General features: G+C 46.4%; 1 protein-coding gene across 1 annotated transcript; it reads left to right on the forward strand.

Moving 5' to 3' along the window:
- The first annotated feature begins 4857 nt into the window (after positions 1-4857).
- Positions 4858-23278, forward strand: GTF2A1L (general transcription factor IIA subunit 1 like). Its single transcript, XM_081001074.1, has 9 exons — positions 4858-4987; positions 11123-11224; positions 12486-12609; positions 13922-13983; positions 18039-18135; positions 19930-20489; positions 21320-21607; positions 22286-22375; positions 23008-23278. Exons 1-9 carry the CDS (start codon positions 4967-4969, stop codon positions 23113-23115), a joined length of 1452 nt encoding a protein of 483 aa, XP_080857200.1. The 5' UTR covers positions 4858-4966; the 3' UTR covers positions 23116-23278.
- The last annotated feature ends 859 nt before the right edge of the window (positions 23279-24137 follow it).

The raw sequence follows: 24137 nt of genomic DNA on the forward strand, positions 1-24137 counted from the left end.
TTGCTTCTCGGTAATGAGCCCTGAAAGCACGCGAGCTTTGCGCAAATATATTTCACTCCCTACTGCGAATGCACCAACAGCCCCACTGAATCAGACAAAAGGGCTATTTAGTTCAGCATCCTGTTTTCTACAGTGACCTGTCCAGATAATAATGAGAATTCATTTTGCTTTGGTGACACCCTTCCTCTCGGTCAGGAGCCCAGAGCCGGCCCACCCATGAGGCAAGGTGAGGTGACCGGCTCAGGCGGCAAGATCCACACAGGCAGCAGAACCCAATGTAGATCTTTATTCCTCCCATCGTTCCTGATGTTCCTGAATTTCACCCACCCCTTCTTCCCTGGCAGGGAGGGGGGTGCGCCATTTTGTGGTTCTCCTCAGGTGCCCAAATGTCTTAGGAAGGTCCTGGTGCTGCACAACACCATTACAATACAGTTAGACCCAAACATTAGGTTAAAATCTACCTACATGCAGCAGAGCCTAACTTCAAAACTGACATTACCCTCTTACAATGGCTGGGTGAACAACTATGTATTTAGAGTTGATTGTGAAATGCCGCCAGTGAGGGGAACGATGTACTTCCTTAAGGAGGGAATTCCACAACTGAGGGGCCACTGCCGAGAAGGCCCCGCCTCAGATGTCTCTGAGAAGCTCAGATTGTGTCTTTTATAGGCAAAGCCCATCACAGCATGACTTTCCAAACAATATTTGCATAGAGGCAACCCAATTGCTGCTGGCATTATTTTCACAGGCATTGTGGACATCTGTTTCTTTTTTCTTTTTTAAATAATTTTTATTAACAGGCCAATCAAATCACATTATCCAAATCACATTAGTTCCAAATTATACAGCCAGATTTTTAAATTTTGTTGGGGGTGCCCATACTCCAAGCTCCGAACGGGGGTTCAAACATCACTTATATTGCTGCTTTAATTAGACAGTTCTATCCAGTTCTGTCCAGATAGTCTCTTTAATACTTTCTTCATCTTCTTGTTGTTATCGTATATTCCTTTCTTTGCGATCTCTGATAATCTTCACAAGCGGGTTGGAAACAAACATCCTCTGTGTGGGTTTTGCACTCTCCAAAGATCATATCACATAGGGACAGACACCATTCCACACCTCCGTAAAGAATTTATCCTCGGTCTGTTCATTAATTTTCCCAGGCTTGTCAACTATATCCGAGGGCTCTGCCAGGTTTAGATTACATTCCATTCATCATTCACATTCCGATGACCCTGGTCCTCCTCCCCCGTCTTTCTTCGACAAGCCTGTCTTAGCGAGACGCCATTTAAAACTGCGTCATAAAAATTTCCTCTGTTCTCCAATATTTACCAGTCCTCTCCTTGATCTATAATTCACTCCACACAGTTCTTAAATTCCTGCTTGTGATTAATAAAATGCAACAATTCATCTTTCTGGGGCAGAGGGTTATTAATACTCACATAAGGCAAAGAAAAGAAAAGTTTTTTCCTCCACTCCCCTTCTTTTTCACTCCAAACATACCAGTCTCTTAATGGTGGTTCATCACTTGATTTATTTGTCCCAGCCGTTGCTCCGGTCACAGAGATCCATTAATCAGCAGTCTTAACTCCTGAACTTTGCTTGATGTATGTGCTTCAGCTTCTTTCCAATTATATATTTCCAATTATGTTTTCGAGCTGAAGCGAACCAGAGCGCGATTGGAGAAAGCGTCAGGAAGAGCCTACTTCACCGAGGGCATGTGCCAAGTGACTGGGCACCCCCTTCTTTCAATTCCGGGGGTCCATTATGGACACCGCTGGCAAGGCAGTCCCCCCCATCTCCTTGGGGGGTTGGGAAGGCTGCATACTTCCCATAGCAGCCTCTTAATTACCTTGTGTGGGTCGGAGAGATGTTATTGTCGGCCATCTTCCAATGCGCCACCTCGTGGCCCCCCTGCGGACATCTATTTCAAACATACATACAACCTCTCAGCCAACTTTACCTCTCCAGGTGATCGGAGATGAATGAGAACTTGGAACTGGTGCAGAGGTAGTTGGAGAAGAACTGAACTGTCTGCTGGCTGACCTGTATGCCCTTCCTCATTTTTTTGTTCAGAATTCCATGTACGTTTCCCCTCTCAAATCTGCACACAACCCAGTTCTGACAGTGAGCTACTTGTCTACATGCAGGGCCCGAGTAATGAACATCATCACTGCCCCTAGGTGATTCAGCCCTCCCCAACTTGTTCATAATCCTCTTCAACAGCTTGGATTCAGAACTGGCTGAAACTGGCATTGCCAACTTTATGAAACAGCCCATGTAGCAACAGGCAGTCTGGCCTGCAGTAATTAACAGGCAATCTTTTCTTCGCAGCCTGGCAAGAACTTTAATTCTCCTGTGCCTTTAAGATCTTTCAAGACTTCTGCAATTTCCTAGACCTTTTAAACTCACCGTGTGAGTTTTTAGCTCTGTCTTATTTATTATTGAGTGACTTGGTTTTATCTGCCTGTTGTTGGCTGCTTTTTATTGACTAATTATATTGTTTTTATATGGCTTGCTAAGCCAGACCGAGAGCATTTTATGCGGAAGGTGCAGGAAACGCATTTGGGGAAGAGCTGTCACTCCGGGGGCAGAGTGCCTTGCATGCAGATGTTCAGGCCCTGGCATTTCCAGGAAGGAGAGACCCCTTTCTTAAATCCTGGAGAGCTGTTGCCAATTATTGTAGGCAGTTCTGAGCTATATTTCTCCTTCCCAATAAAGCTTTCCTGGTTCCATGCCTTCTCCAGGCCACGTGGCAGAGGGGTTGCCAAAGATACCAGCTCACAACTGATCTGTACATCAGGTGTTATTCCAGAACAGCTGCCTCACAATATCCGCTTTTACCTCAGGCCCAGATTCCTCCCAATACCAGGTCTTTCAACAAACTTCTCCTTCCTGGGGGGTGCTTCAGCACAGCTTTTTCTTCCCAGTGCACAAGCATCCTATTTCCCAGTCTGGTCTCCTCAGGAGTAACTCCCAGGGATGGTCAGTTCCTCCCACAGTTGCCTCAGATTTCCTCTCCTGCCACGCCCAGACCATCCAGCCTGTTCCCTGTCTCAAGAGGGCCTCATTCCTGCTCTCGTTGACTTTTTATTTCCTCCTCGTCTTCAAGGACCTCCTCTTTCCATATGAACCTACCCAGACCCTGAGATCATTTTCTGAGGCCCTTCTTTGTGTACCTCCTCCAAGAGAGGCCTGGAGGATAGCAAGAGGAGAGCAGGCCTTTTCTGCAATGGCTCCCCATTTGTGAAATGCTCTCCCTAGGGAGGCCCGCCTGGTGACTTCCCTATACACCTTTAGGCACCCGGCGAAAACATTCCTCTTTAACAAGGCCTTTGGTTGATTGACATCCAATGCCCTGTTAAAAAGTGTTGGGGGGAAGGATTGTTGGGTTGTTTTGTTTTATTTTGATTGTATGTTTTGTGTTTGTATATTGCGATTTTATCCTGTAACCACCCTGAGACCCGCAGGGATAGGAAAGTATACAAATTTAATAAATAATAATAATTCTGCCTTGGCAGCTGGGCTCCTTCTTTGCCACCAGGCCACCAGGGGAGAGCTTCCTGGATTTTTTGTCCCCCAGTTAGAGTCCCCAGACAATGCCCAAATGTGGTCTCCTCAGGAGTCATTGCCTGGTTGGTGCCTGGTGGCATGGCTAGTGGATTACTAGGGACGTTTTTAATGTTTGATCTTTTATTGCTTTATTATTATTATTATTATTATTATTATTATTATTATTATTATTATTCTATTGGGAGTTGCCCAGAGAGGCTGGGGAAACCCAGCCAGATGGGTAGGGTATAAATAAATTAATAATAATAATACTAATACTAATAATAATATGAATGTTATTATTATTAAAGGCTGTCACATAATTATAGAATTATAGAGCTGGAAGTGGCCCCCGGGTCATCTAGTCCAACCCCCTGCAGGAATCTTTTGTTCAACATGGGACTGACTTGAACCCACAACCCTGAGATGAAGAATCGCAGGCTCTACTGACCCAGCTGGGTCAGGCGCCACCAAAGGATGCCGGCGAGCCCTGGCAGCCCCTCACATGCTCTCAAAGTCCCACAGCGGAGGATGGGACACTGAACAAGAAAGTTCTGCCATGGATGCTTTCGTTGAGATTCCACAACTGGGGTTCCCTTCCAGCTCTATGCGGGACGCGGGTGGTGCTGTGGGTTAAACCACAGAGCCTAGGGCTTGCCGATCAGAAGGTTGGCAGTTCGAATCCCCACGACGGGGTGAGCTCCCGTTGCTCGGTCCCTTTTCCTGCCAACCTAGCAGTTCGAAAGCACGTCAAAGTGCAAGTAGATAAATAGGTACCGCTCCGGCGGGAAGGTAAACGATGTTTCCGTGCGCTGCTCTGGTTCGCCAGAAGTGGCTTAGTCATGCTGGCCACATGACCCGGAAGCTGTACACTGGCTCCCTCGGCCAATAAAGCGATATGAACACTGCAACCCCAGAGTCGGTCACGACTGGACCTAGTGGTCAGCGGTCCCTTTCCCTTTCCCTTTCCCTTTCCAACTCTATGCACAGAGGTATGAGGAGAATGCACCAGTGTTAAAGGTATTCCAGAGATGAATGCAAATTATAATCACACACCTTTGGTTATTTCCCTTTAATTTCTCCTTTTAAAAACCCTGCCCCCAATCCCCCCCAATTTTTTAAAAATGCCACGAACACACGTTTTGTGGTCATGTGCATGCAAAACTCAACAAATATTTTATTTTATATATATATATAAACATAGAAAGCTTCTAGGTCCAGCCCTGTCCCACCCCACGGACCGTTCATCTCCAGCGAAACCTTCCCTCTGATTGACACCTCCCTCCCAGAGCGCCGGCAGCCGGCGGAGGGGCGAAAGGAACCTGCTGCTCGGCAGTTGGCTCGGGAACCGACAGGGGGCGCGCGCGGACGGGCGTTAGGCGGTGGCCGCGGAGCTGCGAGAGGGCGAGGAGAGATGGCTCATGGCAACCCCGTGGTGAGGGCGAAAAGCTGGGGTGGGGGCCTAGGAATAGGGGGGAGAAGCTCAGCTTGGCTCAGGGAAGAGCCCAGGCACGTTTAGACCCTGGGCTTAGCCGGCTTACAAACACCCCACTTCTCTCTTAGGATGCTAATGCGCCTGGTTGTGTTTGGGGGTGTGTGCGTCCTTTTGCAGAGGGGGGTCCCCAAATTCCTTCCCTTGAGCAGACCCATTAAGAGGCTCTGGGTGGTACTTGAAAGAATCGCTCGATTGGGGGAGCAGAAACGGTACATTTTTCTTTTAAAGACGCTCCCCCAGTCCTCCTGGCATTTAACTGAACCAAACCCCAAGAGATTGGCATCAAAGCACCCCGTGTTAGAGAGGTGGTATATAATCACCTTTCTGTTGTGTTATGTTAGTATAAAGGTAAAGGGACCCCTGACCATTAGGTCCAGTCGTGGCCGACTCTGGGGTTGCGGCACTCATCTCGCTTTATTGGCCGAGGGAGCCGGCGTACAGCTTCCGGGTCATGTGGCCAGCATGACTAAGCCGCTTCTGGCGAACCAGAGCAGTGCACGGAAACGCCGTTTACCTTCCCGCACCTATTTATCTACTTGCACTTTGACGTGCTTTTGAACTGCTAGGTTGGCAGGAGCAGGGACCGAGCAACGGGAGCTCACCCTGTTGCAGGGATTCGAACCGCCGACCTTCTGCTCAGCAAGCCCTAGGCTCTGTGGTTTAACCCACAGTGCCACCTGCGTCCCATCATGTTAGTATAGGGCACCGTTAGTTGTATGCAGTTGTGGGTGAAGACCACCACCAGCCTTGATTTACATCACTTTGAAAGGGATGGCTAGGAAGAACTAGTCAGGCTAATAATGGTCTCTTGGTGCACTTTGAAGCCAGGTTACTGCAATGAAGCTTCCGTGTTTAGAGGCAGTCTACCTTTAAACCTCCATGTGCACTGGTGGTGGGGAGTGGGAAGGCAGCCAGGGCAGGGCTGTTGTTTTCAGGTCCTACTTCAGTGATTTCCGAAAGCATTTTGGGAAACAGGGATGCTGGACTGCTTGGAAGTTTCGGCCAACCCAGCAGGGTTACACTTTGGTCTATATTTTACATCCTGGGGCTAATCTCTCCCCCTGCCCCGAATGTTGCTAATGGAGGTAGCCTGCAGCTACCTCTTCTTCCAAAGCCCTGGAACGTTTTTGTTCTTGTTGTTTAGTCGTTTAGTCGTGTCCGACTCTTTGTGACCCCATGGACCAGAGCACGCCAGGCACTCCTGTCTTCCACTGCCTCCCGGAGTTTGGTCACACTCATGCTGGTAGCTTCAAGAATACTGTCCAACCATCTCGTCCTCTGTTGTCCCCTTCTCCTTGTGCCCTCAATCTTTCCCAACATCAGGGTCTTTTCCAGGGAGTCTTCTTTTCTCATGAGGTGGCCAAAGTCTTGGAGCCTCAGCTTCAGGGTCTGTCCTTCCAGTGAGCACTCAGGGCTGATTTCCTTCAGAATGGAGAGGTTTGATCTTCTTGCAGTCCATGGGACTCTCAAGAGTCTCCTCCAGCACCATAATTCAAAAGCATCAATTCTTCGGCGATCAGCCTTCTTTAACATCCAGCTCTCACTTCCATACATCACTACTGGGAAAACCATCGCTTTTGCCATACGGACCTTTGTTGGCAAGGAACGTTTTTAGGTTAGAGAAAATGAGAGCAAGAGGCGACATGATAAAAGTTAGTGAAATTATGCACAGCACAGAGAAAGTGGACAAGAGATAGATAAACTTTATTCGCATTAGCCAACAGCCATAGCAACATAAAACAAGCAATATATACAATTAAAAAGACAACAATGGGTAAAAAGGACAATCAGATGACCAAGATTATCATTCAGATAGTGGCCCTTAATCCCATTGCACCCTCGATAAACCTAGCAACCTTTGCTGTTGTCTGATCGTTTTGATCTGATAAAAGAAAGAACAATGTGGCCACAGATGGGCGGCCTGGGATGGTAAGTAAGAGTGGGGTGATGATCTCATTCCTCAGATCTTTATAAAGGGTACAGGACAGGAGAACATGAGCCACTGTTTCCAGATAAAGTGGACAAGAGAAAAGCTTGTCTCCCCCTCTCATAACACTAAAACTCACGGGCATCAAACGAAGCTGAGCGTTGGAAGATTCAGGGCGGATAAAAGGAGAAGTTCCCCCTTCACCACAGGACATAGTTAAACTTTGGAACTCACTTCCACAAGAGGCAGCGATGGCTGCCAGCTTATAAGAGGATTGGGCAAATTCACGGAGGAGAGGCTGTGCTTTTGTGCAATGGGTCAGTGGTTGGTGGTCTGAGCCCACTCAGGGTTGGCTGTGAGCAGAATCCCTCCGTTACAGGGGGCTGGACTAGATGACCCCTGGAGGTCCCTCCCAACTCTATAATTCTACTTTGTACTAGTTGCTGGGAACTGCAGGAGGGGAGAATGCTCTTGTGCTTGGTTCCTGCTGGCAGGTTTACCAGAATCACCTGACTGGTCACTGTGAGGACAGGATGCTAGACTAGATGGGCCACTGGCCTAATCTAGCAGGCCGTTCTAGGGACCTCAAGGGTCATTGAGTCCAACCCCCCGCAGTGCAGGATACAAAATCGCCAAGAAGGGAGGTAGCACATTCCACTGTCTGTTGAGCATTTCAGCCTCCGTTCATGACTGCCATGATGTCCTGAGCTACTCCAGAGCACGGATATTTTAGAAGAGCAAACTTATAAACCTGCTGTTTGAACAAAACCCACATGGAACATTTAATTCGAGGGGCTGTCACGCTTCAGACATTTATTTATTTTTGGTGTTAACTTTGTGCCTGGTTTTAAATTTGTCGATGCTACCCAAATTGTTAACGTGCTTATCTTAAAACTCAAGATCGGGAGATTACTCGCAAAGCTTCTGTTATTAGAATAAATGTTTTGTGGGCGTGTGCCTAACAGCACTAAACTAAGCCTGTGCTGAAATTAATGTAATGTATTTTCAGGGTAAATCTGACCTAGTTTGAAAGTCTTGAAATTTTAGAAATGACGATAACACAAGTTTGCATGTATTCTGGGGAAGTTTCTGAAGCTTTACATTTAAGGCACTTTAAAAAAGAAGAAGAAGAAGAAGAAGTGAGGAAAACAAGCTTAATGTTGCAAAGACATTTATTTGCTGGGAAATGTGGCAAAATGTGAAATTAATAGCCTGCTTTGGACGTCACACCAAGCCACACCATGACTTACTGTGAATGCATGGGGGCCTGAAGAGAAACTTATGTCCCCTTCACTCCCTCCTGGGTTGTTTTGCTTCTGCGTTGAACAGGTGTGGGGTTATGGCATTTGTATGGCTTGAGAGACAATGGAGTGTGCCTCTGGGGGTGAAGTCAAACTTCTCCATTAGCAGCACCAAAGTGACCTCCCTGGGGTGCAAGCCTGGGCGGTGTGTAAATAATAATAATAATAATAATAATAATAATAATAATAATAATAATAAATAAATAAAATAAAAATAAAAATAATATTTTATTTACATCCCGCCCTCCCCAGCCGAAGCCGGGCTCAGAGCGGCTAACAACAATAAAATAATACAGCATTCTAAAATCAAATTCATTATAAAATCAGTCCAAATCAAATTAATGGCAACCATCGGGCTAGAGTTCTGTGAGGATTACCAAAGGAGGGGGTCAGGCTGTGCCTTGGCCAAAGGCCTGGTGGAACAGCTCTGTCTTGCAGGCCCTGCGGAAAGATGTCAAGTCCCACAGGGCCCTAGTCTCTTGTGACAGAGCGTTCCACCAGATCGGGGCCACGGCTGAAAAAGCCCTGGCTCTGGTTGAGGCCAGCCTAACCTCCCTGTGGCCCGGGGCCTCCAATATGTTTTTGTTTGAAGACCGTAAGGTCCTCCGTGGGACATATCAGGAGAAGTATGGAAGTCCTGGGCTTCTCAGACAACAAGACCCTCCTCTTGGCCTCGCTGATGTGGTCCAAAGGAAAGCAGAGCAAGACGTGTTGCACCAACTTGGCTGCAGGAGTTGCCAGGAAGACAAGTACAAAGCACTATCCAGCCATCTCAGGGACTTGAGATTTGTGTAGGGTTCACTGCTTAGCCTATTCTTCTCCCTAAGATGTCATGCAAGGCAGAGGGTACGGCTTGTTCCTTGAGGTTTATTCCTGAAGCCTTTCTCATGAATGGGTATAGCTGCAAGGCAACAGAAGTTTAGGACCAGAGATTTCCTTCTCCTGGATTGTCTACCTTGCCAGGCTGATGAGCCCCATCGGCCCCTCATTTCCTTCGACAGCATCCTTCGACAGCACATGCAAAAACCACCTTCTTGACCATTGGATCCACTTCCAGTCTTGTTCGCTCAATCCTCTGGAGCCTGTCTTCACATGCAGGGAAACTCCCTAACTTGTTGAGCGTTTGAGACCAATAATAATACAGTGGTACCTGGGATGCGGGTGGCACTGTGGGTTAAACCACAGAGCCTAGGACTTGCCGATCAGAAGATCGGTGGTTCGAATCCCCGCAATGGGGTGAGCTCCCGTTGCTCGGTCCCTGCTCCTGCCAACCTAGCAGGAAGTGCAGGTAGATAAATAGGTACCGCTCGGGCAGGAAGGTAAACGGCGGTTCCGTGCGCTGCTCTGGTTCACCAGAAGTGGCTTAGTCATGCTGGCCACATGACCCAGAAGCTGTACGCCAGCTCCCTCAGCCAATAAAGGGAGATGAGCACCGCAACCCCAGAGTTGGCCACGACTGGACCTAATGGTCAGGGGTTCCTTTATCTTTACCTCGGGTTACAGATGCTTCAGGTTACAGATGCTTCAGGTTACAGACTCTGCTAACCCAGAAATAATACCTCGGGTTAAGAACTTCAGGATGAGAACAGAAATTGCATGACAGTGGCACGGCGGCAGCGGGAGGCCCCATTAGCTAAAGTGGTACCTCAGATTAAGAATAGTTTCAGGCTAAGAACGGACCTCCAGAATGAATTAAGTTCTTACCCCGAGGTACCACAGTAGTAGTAGTAGTAGTAGTAGTAATAATAATAATAATAATAATAATAATAATAATAATAATAATTTTATTATTTGTATCCTGCCAATCTGACTTGGTTGCCCCAGCCACTCTGGGCAGCTTCTAGCATATACAAAAACATAATCAAACATCAAACATTGAAAACTTCCCATTGGCTACCCTCACCTGGTTTAGCCTGGCATTCAAAGCCGTTCCTGAGATAAGGCTGCTGTTGCATGCTGACAGCTTCTAGGAGCCGCAGGTGAGAGCTGAGTGCAGGGTGGGGACCAAAGGTGGACAAACTACCCCAGAAGGAGCATGATGTACTCTCCACCAGAGGTAGTCCCGCTCCCCTCACACCCAATACACCCCATACCCCAGGTGTGGGGTGACTTTAACGTAACTGGGCATTTGCATGGCCAAAGGAAAAGAACTGTGTTTACCTGCGCCAACTGCTTTGGAACGAACAGGGCAGAAATTGAATTGAGGTTGCAGTCCCGTGTACACTTATCCGGAAAGTGAAACACTATTGGGCACAGTGGGCCATGCATGCATAGAAGTGGAGAGGGCTCCTTTAAGAACACAGGAAGAGCTTGCTGGATCACAGTGTCCAGCTAGATTCCCCGGGGAGAAATTGGCAAGCAGGACCCGGGTGCAAGACCACTCCCCCCTCCTTTAGCACCCTGAGCGCTGCCGATCTTATTGAGATATACCTAGGACTCCTGAGACTTCCCCAGCCATTGCCCATCAATGTTTAAACCCTGTTTTGCAGCCATGATGGCCAGACCTGTGAATGTTTTGAAAGGGAAAATGGGAGATTCCTCAGTTCTGGACCCAATACAACTTCTTTAGTACCACAGAAGGGGTGAAGCTCAGTGGCGGAACGCCTGGTTCACTTGCAGTAGGGCTCAGTTTCATTCCTCCAGGCAGGTTTGGGAGACCCCGTCTGAAATCCCTGAGAGCTGCTGCTGCTGCCGGCTAGTGTAGACGTAATTGCGCTAGATATATGTCAGTGGTCCGACGTGGTGCAAGGCAGCATCTTCCTAGGTTCTCTCACGGAACTGCAGCGCACAGAGACAGGGAGCCTCCTTTTAACTCTTCCCCCCCTCTGTGATTCATGTACCGCACAGCCTAAATTCTACAAATCGGTTATCGACGATGTGATTGAAGTTGTCCAGGATGTCTTTGCGGAAGAAGGGGTCGATGAGCAGGTCCTGAAAGAGCTGAAGCGGGTGAGTTGAATGGCTCTGGTTTGCAGTTTCCCTCTCTCTCTTTCTCCCATTCCTAGTCTGGTCTGAGTAGCCTGTATTCCTGTTTTCTGCAGAAATTCCCAAACACTTTCCTTTGACATCAGTGGTGCAGTGGAGGGTGGGGCAGGGACAAAGCCCCGCCACTTATTTCACAGCAGGGACAATAATAAGATCTCCTGGACCACTATATGTCAATAGTGCCAAATAAATAAAAGAGAAATTCACCAGATAAGGCCAAATTAGTGAGCAAGCTGTTGAGATCCCCCAAACTCTTCAGCTCCTCATTGCTATTCTACCACTACTTGCCACTGATTACCAGCTTAGTTCGTATTTAGAGTTTACAGCATCTGTCTGTGTCACAGGGGTGAAAGGGAGTCATATCTATCTTCATTTTTTAGTTAATGATGGGATGTGGAACTTCCCCTAAAAATCAAAATTCCGGTTATTGGGTTCTGAAGTGCACTCTGAGCTGAGTTTATGCTCTTGTACTCTGTCTTGCAATTTCCTCACAAAGATCATGCTTCTGGTTCTTGCGTACTTCCAAACGGGGATGGTCAGGACTTTTTCCCCCAGCCAAAACTTGCCAGAACTCAGTTTCAGCACCTCTCAGGTGGGCACCATTGCCTTTCTAAGAGAACAAGGGAGGTGTGTTCATGGTGAGTTCTGGCACCTCTATTTCTAGAAAAATAGCACAGAGGATGGTTATTATAATCTTAGCTGCTCCCCGCTTTCTTGAATAGAGTCCAGGGATAGTGCAATGATGTTTAGTTTCCTACAGATTTGAGAGGGAGCATGCACACCGGAATCTCTCTGTATTTCTATAATATTGGTTTGCTCACAGATATACCAGCAGAGCATAGTAGAAGCAAAAACACCCCCCAAAGCAGGTAGCTTAATCACCGATCCTGCACCATATCCCCTAAAAGCAGCTAATACAAAGTCTTAAGGCCGTACCCCAGTTATTCAGATGACTTCCATGGAAAACTCAGCTCTTTGCTGTTCCTGGGTTTCACCCTGCAATTATTCATTAATGAACAATTATCACGCACCAGGTAATTATTTTAGCATAGCCATAGTGATAGGCCCACCCACAGTGACAGAGGAGGCTAAACTCAACAATATATAAAGCCAACGGGTTATGTTAGATCCTGACGGGGAGTAGAAAAATCAGCTGGCTCTCATTTGAGATCTTTTCACCTTTATGTGTGTGTGGTTTTATTATTCAAACCTCCTTTTCTTGCAGCGCTGGGAAACGAAAGTGATGCAGTCTAAAGCGACGGAAAGCTTCTTCCGCCACAGCCACCTTCCTCCCCAATTCACCTTGCACCTGCCTCCCAACTTCCACCAAGCCCTGCAGACGACAACAGGTTGATGAACGGTCTCTTTCTGCAGATACTTCACAGTGGTGGCTGTGGGTAGCTCACTGGGGAAGCGTACATCTGGGCTGCAGAAAACCCCTTGTTCAATCCTTGTATGTGATGGTTGTATGTGATGGCAGAGAAGGGCTGCCCCTCAGTAGACAAGGCTGGGTTAGACCAGGCAGAGCCAACATGGTGCCCTCCATATTTGGCTTCATTCCAGCTCCCATCAGCCCCAGCGTGGCTGTTGGTCAGTTTTGAAAGGAGCTGTAGTTTCCACTTTTACTAACAGATACCTGCTCGGCAATAATACCTTGTGAGGCACAGGCTGCGGTTCTATACCACTGACTCTAAACCACTGAGCCTCTTGGGCTTGCCGATCGGAAAGTCGGCGGTATGAATCCCTGTGAGGTGGTGAGCTCCCATTGCTTTGTCCCAGCTCCTGCCAACCTAGCAGTTCGAAAGCATCTCAGTGCAAGTAGATAAACAGATACCGGTGTGCTGGGAAGGTAAACAGTGTTTCCATGCGCCCTGGCTTCCATCATGGTGTTCCATTGTGCCAGAAGCAGTTTAGTCCTGCTGGCCACATGACCCAGAAATCTGTCTGTGAACAAACACCGACTCCCTTGGCCTGAAACGCGAGATGAGCCCCGCACCTCATAGTCATCTTTGACTGGACTTAGCTGTCCAGGGATCCTTTACCTTTCCCCCTGGAAGTAAGCCCCTTTGAAGAGAGTGGGATTTACATACAAACTGAGAGGCGTAGGAGTGCTCTGAATGAATTGCAGTCAGAAGTCAAAGTGTGCTGCTGGCTTGATGACGGATTAAACAAAGAGAATACTTGAGGCCTTACTGTAACACCAAGGGTGCTTCATGACTGTTGCTATTTTTGGGTGGGATTCAATCACGTACCAGCCAGTTTTCCAGTTGGGCAAATGTCGTGGATTAGGTCTTGTGCAACAAGCTCACTTCTCCAAAAGGTTGGACTTTTTGCAAGAAGGAAAGTGAGGGGGGAATGTGCTGGAAAGTGTGGGGTGATAATCTGTTTTGGTGCAACATCATATCACCTCCCTGCAGACAAATCAGAAGGCATGTTCATTAAATAGCCAGCAGTGCCTAATCTCCCTGCAAACAAATTGTGATGGATGCTTAATAAAGCGGTTGTCTGGGAACGCCCCCTGACGCCAGCCTCTCGCCTCTGCTGATTTTTGTCAGGGCTTAATGGTGATGCATATGCAGTGGGAGGAATCACCGTGCAGGAGAATTCAAAACTTTACATGAAGCCCTTGTGACATTTGTTATTTAAACGATATTCCTTTAGGTGCTGCTGCCGGCAGAGGAATTCAACAGTTTCCGACATCAGCAGTGGCGGCGGCCGAACTTGTATGTAGGCTTAGCATTGCCTTATGATTTTTCTTATCCCCCTCAAAGGCAAAAACCTTAAATTCTATATCAGTATCAACGTTTCCCAGTTTAACAATCTTTGGTGATGATAAATAGCCTTGCAAAATGTCAATTGTAATCAAGCAATCAGCATTCATATTGCAAACACCGGTAATTATAGAGATGCCCAGTCCGTTTTTAAAGAGTTTCGTATCGATTGGGGATGGGGACGACGACCATTACGCTACTTTTGTCTGCCATCTTAAACCCAATTGTAGATGTGGCCTTCTCTTGGTACATTTGAGATTGCTTTCTCTTATTTCATTTATTGTATTAATTTAATAGCTTGTCTCCTAAAAGCATTTGAAAGCAACTTGCCATTTATGTATTGAATTGATGCTTTGCTAGGCTTGTCTGTACGATGGATTGGGTCCAGGCTTGCACATCACAGACTCCCGCCAGTGCTAGAGGAAGACAGCAGGCAGTGATTTTCGTCAATTTTGTCTCCCCCTGCAGCCCCTTGGAAAAACTGTCCCATAGGATTGTGGGGGACAGCATGGGAGGTGGTGCTTGTTGCTTCAAAGCAAAGAGGAGTTAGATCCTGTCTTTCCATGTGAATGGATGGAGCCTTTGTCCAGTCACGGATGTGCAAGTCTGGATACAATCTGTACCCTAATAACGTACTCAGGAGGATAATTTGCAGTAGGAGGGTGGGCAACGTCTTGCAGCCCAAGGGCTGCATTTGGGGCAACTTTCCCAAGGCCAAACGCTAGGGCTGGGCAGCACCAGAGGCAAAAGTGGGAAGAGCAACAAATGTAAAACCCAACTTTCTACAGTGGGGTCATTTCTACATTACCCTCCTGCAACATGCCCTGTGTGAGTGTCTGGAGGTGGGTGGAAGCTAACTAATTAAGGTTGAATCCCAACAAGACAAAAGTATTATTTCTGGGCACTTCCGGGTTGGCGCCATCGCCGAATGGCGGACTCCCTCCGAGCTCCGGAGGGAGTCTGCTCGGCAGGGGCTGGGTCCTACCGCACCGGCGATGCGGGGACCCTTAAAAACCACGGCCACGAGGGCCGTGGACATGGAGACTCGGCTGGCACCGTCAGCGCCCTCCCGACTCGTGAAGGAGCCTTTTTAAAGGCTACGGATCGGGTGCCGGGGAGAAGCGTGTTGCTTTGAGTCCTCTGCTATCCCTGCCGAGCGCAGCCGCATGCCATCCGGCGGAGAGCGCTGACTTCTTCCATTGAAAATTCGGACTTTTTAACAACAACCCGTGAGTAATTTGGAAACTGGGTTTAAAAGGAGGAAAAAAAAAGAATTTCTTTTTGAATTGGACACGAGCGGGGGGGGATCCAAAAAGGAAGTCAGTCCCCCCCCCTATTGTAAACCTTCCAAGACAAGGACGGGGAAACCAAGGTCCAAAAAGATTTGTATTGCTGATAAAAACTAAGAATTCCACGATGGGGAATTATAAGAACTGTGCTGGAGGACGAATTGAGGGAGAAGAAACGTAACCCCCCCCCCCCTGGGAACCGGGGTGATTGAAGAGAGAGCCTGGTGAAAAGAGTCGGAGATTTTGAAAGCTGTCAAAGTAGCTGTCAAAGTCGGAAAGCAGAGAGGATTTTATTATGAGAACTTTGCTGGCTAAATTTGATACAATTTGTTACAACTTGTTAAAACTTGGATACAAAATGGCGAAAATATGGATAACAATCGGACTTTTGGACTAGAGAAAACAAAGTTACAACAATCCCCCTAGAGGAGTTTCGGGACATTACAAAGATGGTCGTAAGTGGAAAAATACCATTGGAATTTTACAGAACTGGTTATCTTCTGGGAAAGCTGCAAAACGGAAATAATATTTTGTCTACAGGGTGTTCAGCTAAAGGAGACAATAGAATTTTCTATTGAAGAAAGGAAGGGACTGAACGCAAGGTTTTGTTCCTGAATAACAATAATCCCTGCAGACTTACTAAGCTTCTGAATTAGAACGTTTCAGCAGCGGAACAAGAGGAAACTGGACTACAATTTGGAAAGAACAATGGGGGGAGCTTTATTAAAGATCTGAAGTTAAGTGTTTTAAAAAATAATTATGAAAGGAAAAAAAAAAAAAAAAAAAAGCCAGCAAGGAGTTGGGGGAAATAGGCGATTTATGGATTGTAAGAATTCCAGGCGGATAACATGGTTTGGTGGTCAGGGGGAAATTAAACCGGGGACAGAGGGGGAGAACTAAAATCCAAAGGCTTGTCAACTTCTTTTTTTTGAACTGGCTTTGTTTCATCTATTATATTTTTTATTTCTTATTTCTGATATTTCTATTATGTGGGGTGTCTTTATTACTAAAAAAAAGGGAAATTGTGGAATGAAAATGGGGTGGGCCCTGGGAAAGAAGTTTTTGGTTTTTTATTAAGGGTATTGATGAGGAGTGTAGAAATTTTAAATTCGAATAATGGTTTAAACAAATTAAGTTTTTAATCAGAACCGAGAGCTTGTGGAGCCAACAACATGAAAAAGGAATATGATAGGGGTGGGGGAAGGGGGGAGTCCCAGAAAGTGGATATATGAAAAAAAGGATCTGAATGTATTTTAATTTTTACTTTCTGTATTTTTGAAAATTTTAATAAATATTATTAAAAAAAAAAAAAAGTATTATTTCTGGGGGACAGGGGGCAGACAGGTGTGGAGGACTCCCTGGTCCTGAATGGGGTAACTGTGCCCCTGGAGGATCAGGTGCGCAGCCTGGGAGTCATTTTGGATTCACAGCTGTCCATGGAGGCGCAGGTCCAGGGCAGGTGTCTACCAGCTCCACCTGGTACGCAGGCTGAGACCCTACCTGCCCGCACACTGTCTTGCCAGAGTGGTACATGCTCTGGTTATCTCCCTCTTGGACTACTGCAATGCACTCTATGTGGGGCTGCCTTTGAAGGTGACCGAGAAACTACAACTAATCCAGAATGCAGCAGCTAGACTGGTGACTGGGAGCGGCTGCCAGGACCCTATACCATTGGTCCTGAAAGACCTACATTGTTTCCCGGTGCATTTTTAAGCACAATTCAAAGTGCTGCTCCTGACCTTTAAAGCCCTAAACTACCTTGGCCCAGTATACCTGAAGGAGCGTCTCCACCCCCATTGCTCAGGCCGGACACTGAGGTCCTCCTCCAAGGATCTTCTGGCAGTTCCCTCACTATGAGAAGTGAGGTTACAGGGAATGAGGCAGAGGGTCTTCTCAGCAGTGTTGCCCTCCCTTGTGGAATGTCCTCCCATTAGATGTCAAGGGGGTAAATAACTATACTACTTTTAGAAGACATCCCTATATGGGGAGGTTTTTAATGTTTGATGTTTTATTATGCATTTATATGTGTTGGTTGCTGCCCAGGGTATCTGGGGCAACCCATCCAGATGGGCAGAATATAAAGAATAAAATAATAAAAATTACTGCTACTGCTACTACTATTTAGCAAAGCACTTGGGAGGCGCTCCAAGCCACCAAGCCCTGTCTAGACTTGTTCTGCATCTGCTGTAGCTTCAAGGGGGAACTGGGGAAATGTTTCAGGGCTACAGAAACACAACTGACTGTTTCCAGACAAAAACCAGGCAACATATGATGAGCTGGCAGATTGAACAAATTGAAAATCTTGGCTGCTGTGAACTTCAGGAGGAGGGTTGGCCAAGGCTGCAAGATCTGGAGGGCACTGGGACAGGAAAGGCTGACGCAAGGACATGTCCTTCAAAGGACCCTGGGATTATTATATACTAATGCAGAGCTTTATTTTTCAAAGTGACCAAGATTAGAGTGCCCAGATAACAATGTGACATTCCACAAATTCTCCAGTATGAAGCACTAAACAGCTAGTTGCTACAGTATTGCGGAGCATTTTGCAATTGCTACGGCAGGCAGGAAGATCCCTGAGTGGTCCATCAAGACCCTCAGCCATGTTCCAAGTGATCCATTACGGGGAGGTGGGGATATTTTAGAGATACTGGAACAGAACATGGGCTGCGATCTACAAAATCTAACTGAATTTTTCTGACGGGCTTCCTTTTACTTCAGGGCACCTCCAGGTCTGCCGGTACAATCTTCACCCTGCCTTCAGGCTTCGCCTATCCCATCCAAATACCCGCTGGCGTGACTCTGCAGACGGCTTCTGGTAAGCAGAGCAGGTGCAGGCTTGGAACGTGGTTGATACGGTTGGCAGGGTTTGAAGAAGTGTGCGAGGAAGACTGTGTGGATTTTGCAATGTGGAAGCTGGCCGTTGATAAGCTTTAAGGGTAAAGACTGCACCACAAACTAGTTTAATAAAAAAGGAACAAAAGAACTGTTGCACGGTGCTTCCAGGCTGCTGCTGTTTTTGGGTGGGATTCAGTTGCATCCCAAGAAATTCAGGTTTGCACAATGAAAGCTGATCGTAGACTCATGGAATTGTAGATCATAGAATTGTAGAGTTGGAAGGCAGGAATCTCAACTAAATCATCCATGACAGATGGCCATCCAACTTCTGTTTAAGAACTTCTAAGGAAGGAGAGTCCTCCACCTTCCAAGGGAGTGTTCCACTGTCAAACATCTCTTATTGTCAGAAAGTTCTTCCTGAGGTTTAGTTGGAATCCCTTTTCCTATAACTTGAATCCATTGGTTCAGGTTCTTCCTTCTGGAGCAAGAGGAAACAAGCTTGCTCCACCCTCCTTTCCTCCTCCTCCTCCTCCTCCTCCTCTTCTTCTTCTTTGGTGATCACTCTTGGTTGAGTATGATTGTCTTCCATAAACACAGTCTTAACAGTGAGTCCGTAAGTGACTGTGGATGCCAATTCTGGATTCATACATCCTTCCACAGTGGGGGCATAGGTTTCTTGGTGGGATTTGATCACGGTGAGGGTTTGCCAAGCGTGCCTTCCTCTTAGCACTTTTCTCCTTTTCGTCCTGAGTTTGAGCATCTTCAAAGCCCATGACACCATTGGTAAAGGCTGTTCTGCAATTGGAGCGCTCACAGGCCAGCGTTTCCCAGTTGTTGGTGTTTATACTACATTTTTAAAGATTTGCCTTAAGAGAGTCTTTAGATCTCATTTGTTGACCTCCAGCATTACGCTTCCCATTTTTCGGTTAAAAATACAGTGGTACCTCGGGTTACATATGCTTCAGGTTACATACGCTTCAGGTTACAGACTCCGCTAACCCAGAAATAGTACCTCAGGTTAAGAACTTTGCTTCAGGATGAGAACAGAAATCGTGCTCCAGCGGCGCGGCGGCAGCAGGAGGCCCCATTAGCTAAAGTGGTGCTTCAGGTTAAGAGCAATTTCAGGTTAAGAATGGACCTCCGGAATGAATTAAGTACTTAACCCGAGGTACCACTGTAGAGTAGTTGCTTTCAAAGATGATAATCAGGTATCTGCACAACACGACCAGTCCAATGAAGTTGATGTTGAAGAATCATTCCTTTGACACTGGTGATCTTTGCTTCTTCCAGTACACTGGCATTAGTTTGCCCTCCATCATCCATGTAACAGCTCTCATCTACCTGGCTCTTCTAGATCAACCCCAAATTATGGCTTGGAGGCACACAAAGCCACTATCTGGTTGAAGCTAAGCAGGTCTGGTTGGTTAGTGCCTGGATGGAGTACTATCTGGGAACTGCATGTATGTTCCATGATGGAAGAAAGGGAGGATATAAACGTAAGGTTTTGGTTTGTTTGTTTTTAACTGAAGAAAAGAAAAAAGATCTGGAGGGCCCCAGGTGGACCATGTATGTGTTTATGTGTGTTTAACCCTCTGTTAACTGCAACGTTGAGCTGACTGTTGATGGATGAAACTTTGTGGGAGGGAAAAAGCTGAATTGCAGTAGAGCTGGAAAACCAAGGAATTTGGCCCACCTCTGGCTCTTTTCCCAAGCAGTTCTGATTGGCCGTTGAAGGAGACAGGCCTACTCACAATATTCAGTTTCTCTTTCTTAGGGCAGCTGTATAAAGTCAACATGCCGGTGGTGGTCACCCAGGCCCCAGGAGGTGCAACTGTCCTCCAGAATCCAGTCCAGCAAATATTCCAACAGCTCGGGCGGCAGCCCTCAGGAGCTCAGCCTGCCACCGCTGGTGCCATGCCAGCGAACGCCTCTTCTCATCAGGCACCCATTGAAAACCTGCAGGCCCTGAATCCTGCTGTATCTCAGCAAGTGGGAATGGAAGAGAAGACCTTGCCTGCTGCTGCTGCTGTCATGCAGGAGGCTATTGGGAGTCATGGGAAAGCTGCAGTGGGAGCTCTGGTAAGAGAGCAACCAACCAGCTCCCTGGAGACCCTTCCAAATGCAGTTGTTCTTGACTTGAAATTACCGGAAGCACACTGCCCTACAGTGGCCACAGAAACGATGGCAGGAAGCTCTCCCAATGGGTCAGAATTGCCAGTCAATCTTGAGCAGCCGCTGGATCCCAACGATATAATTGAGCTGATAATTATGGGCAACGAGTTGGACAACAGCACTCTCCTGTCTGATGAAGCCAACCTCTCCTTTTCTGAAGAGGTAATTCATTTTAAAGCAGGGACAGAGTCCAACAACATTTGGTGAGCCACAGGTTCTCTACTTTCTTTTGAAGGATTTCTTTCCATCTTTCTTCCGTTCAAAACTGCTTGCAAATGTGATTTTTAAAATGTAGCAGAATGTAGGATGTGTGCAAAATTGTGAAATAAGCATGCTCTTGGGTATTTACCATATTCTTCCCATTTAAAATTGAGAATGAGGTACTTAAAGGAGCTGGCGTGCACGCATAAGGGGGATTAAATTAGCTGTTCCTACCAGTGGAAGCTGAACAAAGATTAAACAAGTGCAGTGAGTATTCCCCACTCCTCCCATGCCCCCTAATTGTATATGTGGGGGTCAGGAGAATCTCTGGAACAGCAGAGGTGGGACAGAGAAGGGAGATTGTTCCATCGCATAAGCAGAAATACTTGTGCTGATGGAGTGATCTGCTTAGCACTACCCTGAATTATTCCCATTGCTGGTATTATTATTATTATTATTATTATTATTATTATTATTGACTACTTTCTGAAGGTTTTTTTTAAAATGAGTGTATGCTTGTGGAATAGTTTCATTTCATTTCGATTTATCTTTGTAAATTTTCAATGACTGAAAGCTGGGAGGAGGATCTTAGATTCCTCCTAAGCTCCGCTCCTAGGTTTGACACGGATAATAGTTGTCATGCATCTTTTCTGTGAGCACGCTTATGTCTGAATTGATCTTGTGAGCCTCTCCCATAGACAGAAGGGCAAGGCTTCAGAAGTAGTGTGGTGGGCATTTGTTTGTGAGGAAATGCTCCCATGTCTTCAGTGTAGTGCAAATCTTCCTTCCAGCTAGAGACTAGCGTGCAGATGGAAGCTGATCTGCAGACCCAGAAGGATATTGCCAATAATATTGAAGAGATAATTCAGCTGGATGGAACAGGTGATGTTTCTCCCAAGGCAGAAATAGAAAGCCCAAGAGATGGGGAAGATGAGGAACTTGTGGGCATCATTGATGCTGAAGATCTGAAGGTCCTGGATGAGGAAGAGGAAGAAGACGGTGAAAACAGTACCTCAGACAATCAATCTCTTAGCAGCAGTAGTGATGTGGATGAACCCTCGGTTGACATAATTGAGGAGGTAAAGCTTTCGATTCACTTGAAAATGACTTTCTTTTCACATCTGTGGCTGAGGCTGAAACTACACACGATATAAACTGCTTTCAGTTTCCTTTTTCTTTTTACAGTCAAGCGATGTATTAATTTTATGAAATAGATAAATGGCAGGAATCAGAGAGCAATTTCAAGGACCAAAAGGGGAAAGATATTATATCTTTCTTCTTGTTTTGTTACTTGTGGACTTTGATGCCAATCCAGATTTGGGCACTTTGAGTCTTTGATACTCACCTGCATGCCATCCAGTTACATGATCTGCACTGCAGACATGAGCAATTGTGATGCCCCTGTGGGGGCGATGGCACCGATGAAAAATGTCTCTCCCCCTTTCATTCTTTTGCTGCATGAAAAGTCACGCTCTGCCCTGTAGATTGTCCCACCTGTTTTGCACATGCAGAAACTGAGATGGAGACATCCTCTGTGTTACAACAAACATGTCCTATGGCAGTATTTTGTGGTGGTTCCTCATAACACTTCCTCAAAATTCCAGATATACTTACACATCCCAGAGTGGCCACTATATCAACCCTTTGTGTTCTTGGAAGGCTGCTACCATAATAGAGTTGACCAGTTCTTCTTCTTGTTATTTAAGAAACATAGTTCAATGCCAATCAGGGGAAAAAAAAAACTTTTCCTTTTTTAGGATCCTTTAAATTCTGGGGACGATGTCAGTGAGCAGGAGACACCAGATGTATTTGACACCGATAACATAATTGTATGCCAGTATGACAAGGTACAGTGAAGAATGCTTGCTAGTTAAATGGGCCTTTACAATTTAAGTCCTCCCAGCCCTGTTAAATGTTTGGGGAAAATGTAGCTGCCTCCCTTTTTCACATCTAACACAGACCTGGGGTTGCCATGCAGGGAGTTTTTCCACAGGCTGCCGCACCAATCATGTTTCCCTGTTGAAAGTTCCTATATGATGCATTTACACTTTGTGTCTTAAGTAAAACAACTTAGATGTGCGCTGGAACCAAATAATGTGGGAAGTGGACCTAGGAATAAATTAAGACCATTTTATCTGCTTTTTGGGGGGTATGGACTGCAAATCCCATCAGTCCTTTCCATTGGCCATGTTGGCTGGAGCTGATGGGAGCTGCATATGGGAGCTGCCTAGTGGGTGGGAAGGAATGGAGTTTCCCTGGAAAAAGGTGTGGATGTCTGGAATCCTGAACAGCTCCCTGCCTTGCAAGGTTGCTTGTTCCACATGTAAGCTACTTTTTAAGTGTGCAGTGTAGATATTTCTGAGTGCTTCTGCTTTTAGTATATGAATTGTTTTTAATTGTTCAATATTTCCCGTTGCTTACCAAGGAAAGCAACTGTTATTTTAGTGGCCCCAGTATACTGCTTTTTGTTTTTTACCAGGTTCAGCGGAGTAAGAACAGATGGAAGTTCTACTTGAAAGACGGCGTGATGTGCTTTGGGGGAAAGGACTACGTTTTTTCCAAAGCCATTGGAGATGCAGAATGGTGAAATGTACAAAAATATCCAGAGTGTTTTTTGGGTTTTTTTGTGCAACGTTCGGTAAGAATATACTGAAATGCTTGCCTTCCGAAATGTGAAATACAGCAATGTGAAAAGAGACTTCACATGAAAAACACATGTAAAAAATGAATAAATCCTACGTTAACAGTGATTGTGCATGGACCAGCTTTGCCTTTTGTGCACACACACAAATGTGGGTTATGCGGCTCGCTTAGCGCATCTGTTTGTGGCATCCCTGTTCTTTGATGTGAACCAAATCTCCAAGCCAGCTTGAGTTACGGAAGGCACTGTAACTTGGGGGCCTTGAGTCTCCCAGCAGTCAAAGCTTGTTGTTGTTGTTTAGTCGTTTAGTTGTGTCCGACTCTTCGTGACCCCATGGACCAGAGCACACCAGGCACTCCTGTCTTCCACTGCCTCACGCATTTTGGTCAAACTCATGTTGGTAGCTTCGAGAACACTATCCAACCATCTCGTCCTCTGTCGTCCCCTTCTCCTTGTGCCCTCCATCTTTCCCAACATCAGGGTCCTTTCCAGGGAGTCTTCTCTTCTCATGAGGTGGCCAAAGTACTGGAGTCTCAGCTTCACTATCTGTCCTTCTAGTGAGCACTCAGGGCTGATTTCCTTCAGAATGGATAGGTTTGATCTTCTTGCAGTCCATGGGACTCTCAAGAGTCTCCTCCAGCATCATAATTCAAAAGCATCAATTCTTCGGCGATCAGCCTTCTTTATGGTCCAGCTCTCACTTCCATACATCACTACTGGGAAAACCATAGCTTTTACTATACAGACCTTTGTTGGCAAGGTGATGTCTCTGCAGTCAAAGCTACTAGAAGTTAGTGAAGCGGTCTACAGTGATTCTGTAGGGGAACTTGCACCCTTGGGGATTTCTGATTTGTTTGACTCTGTACACCACTTTCAGGTGCGCAGTGCTACGCTTACCTAGTATGCCCTTCCCCAAGCAGAAATGGGGAACCTGTTGCCCTCCCTCTTGGGTCCCAGCTGCCGTCAGT

Source organism: Podarcis pityusensis, assembly GCF_964106645.2.
Source record: "Podarcis pityusensis genome assembly, chromosome: 3".
In the NCBI taxonomy this organism is placed as follows: Eukaryota; Metazoa; Chordata; class Lepidosauria; order Squamata; family Lacertidae; genus Podarcis; species Podarcis pityusensis.

Bases quoted from the DNA above. Each gene is read 5' to 3' on its own strand.
- GTF2A1L (XM_081001074.1), top strand. From the start codon at position 4,967: ATGGCTCATGGCAACCCCGTG. The intron at 11,225-12,485 runs GTGAGTTGAATG...CTTTTCTTGCAG, and splicing joins TCCTGAAAGAGCTGAAGCGG to CGCTGGGAAACGAAAGTGAT. The intron at 20,490-21,319 runs GTAATTCATTTT...TCTTCCTTCCAG, and splicing joins ACCTCTCCTTTTCTGAAGAG to CTAGAGACTAGCGTGCAGAT.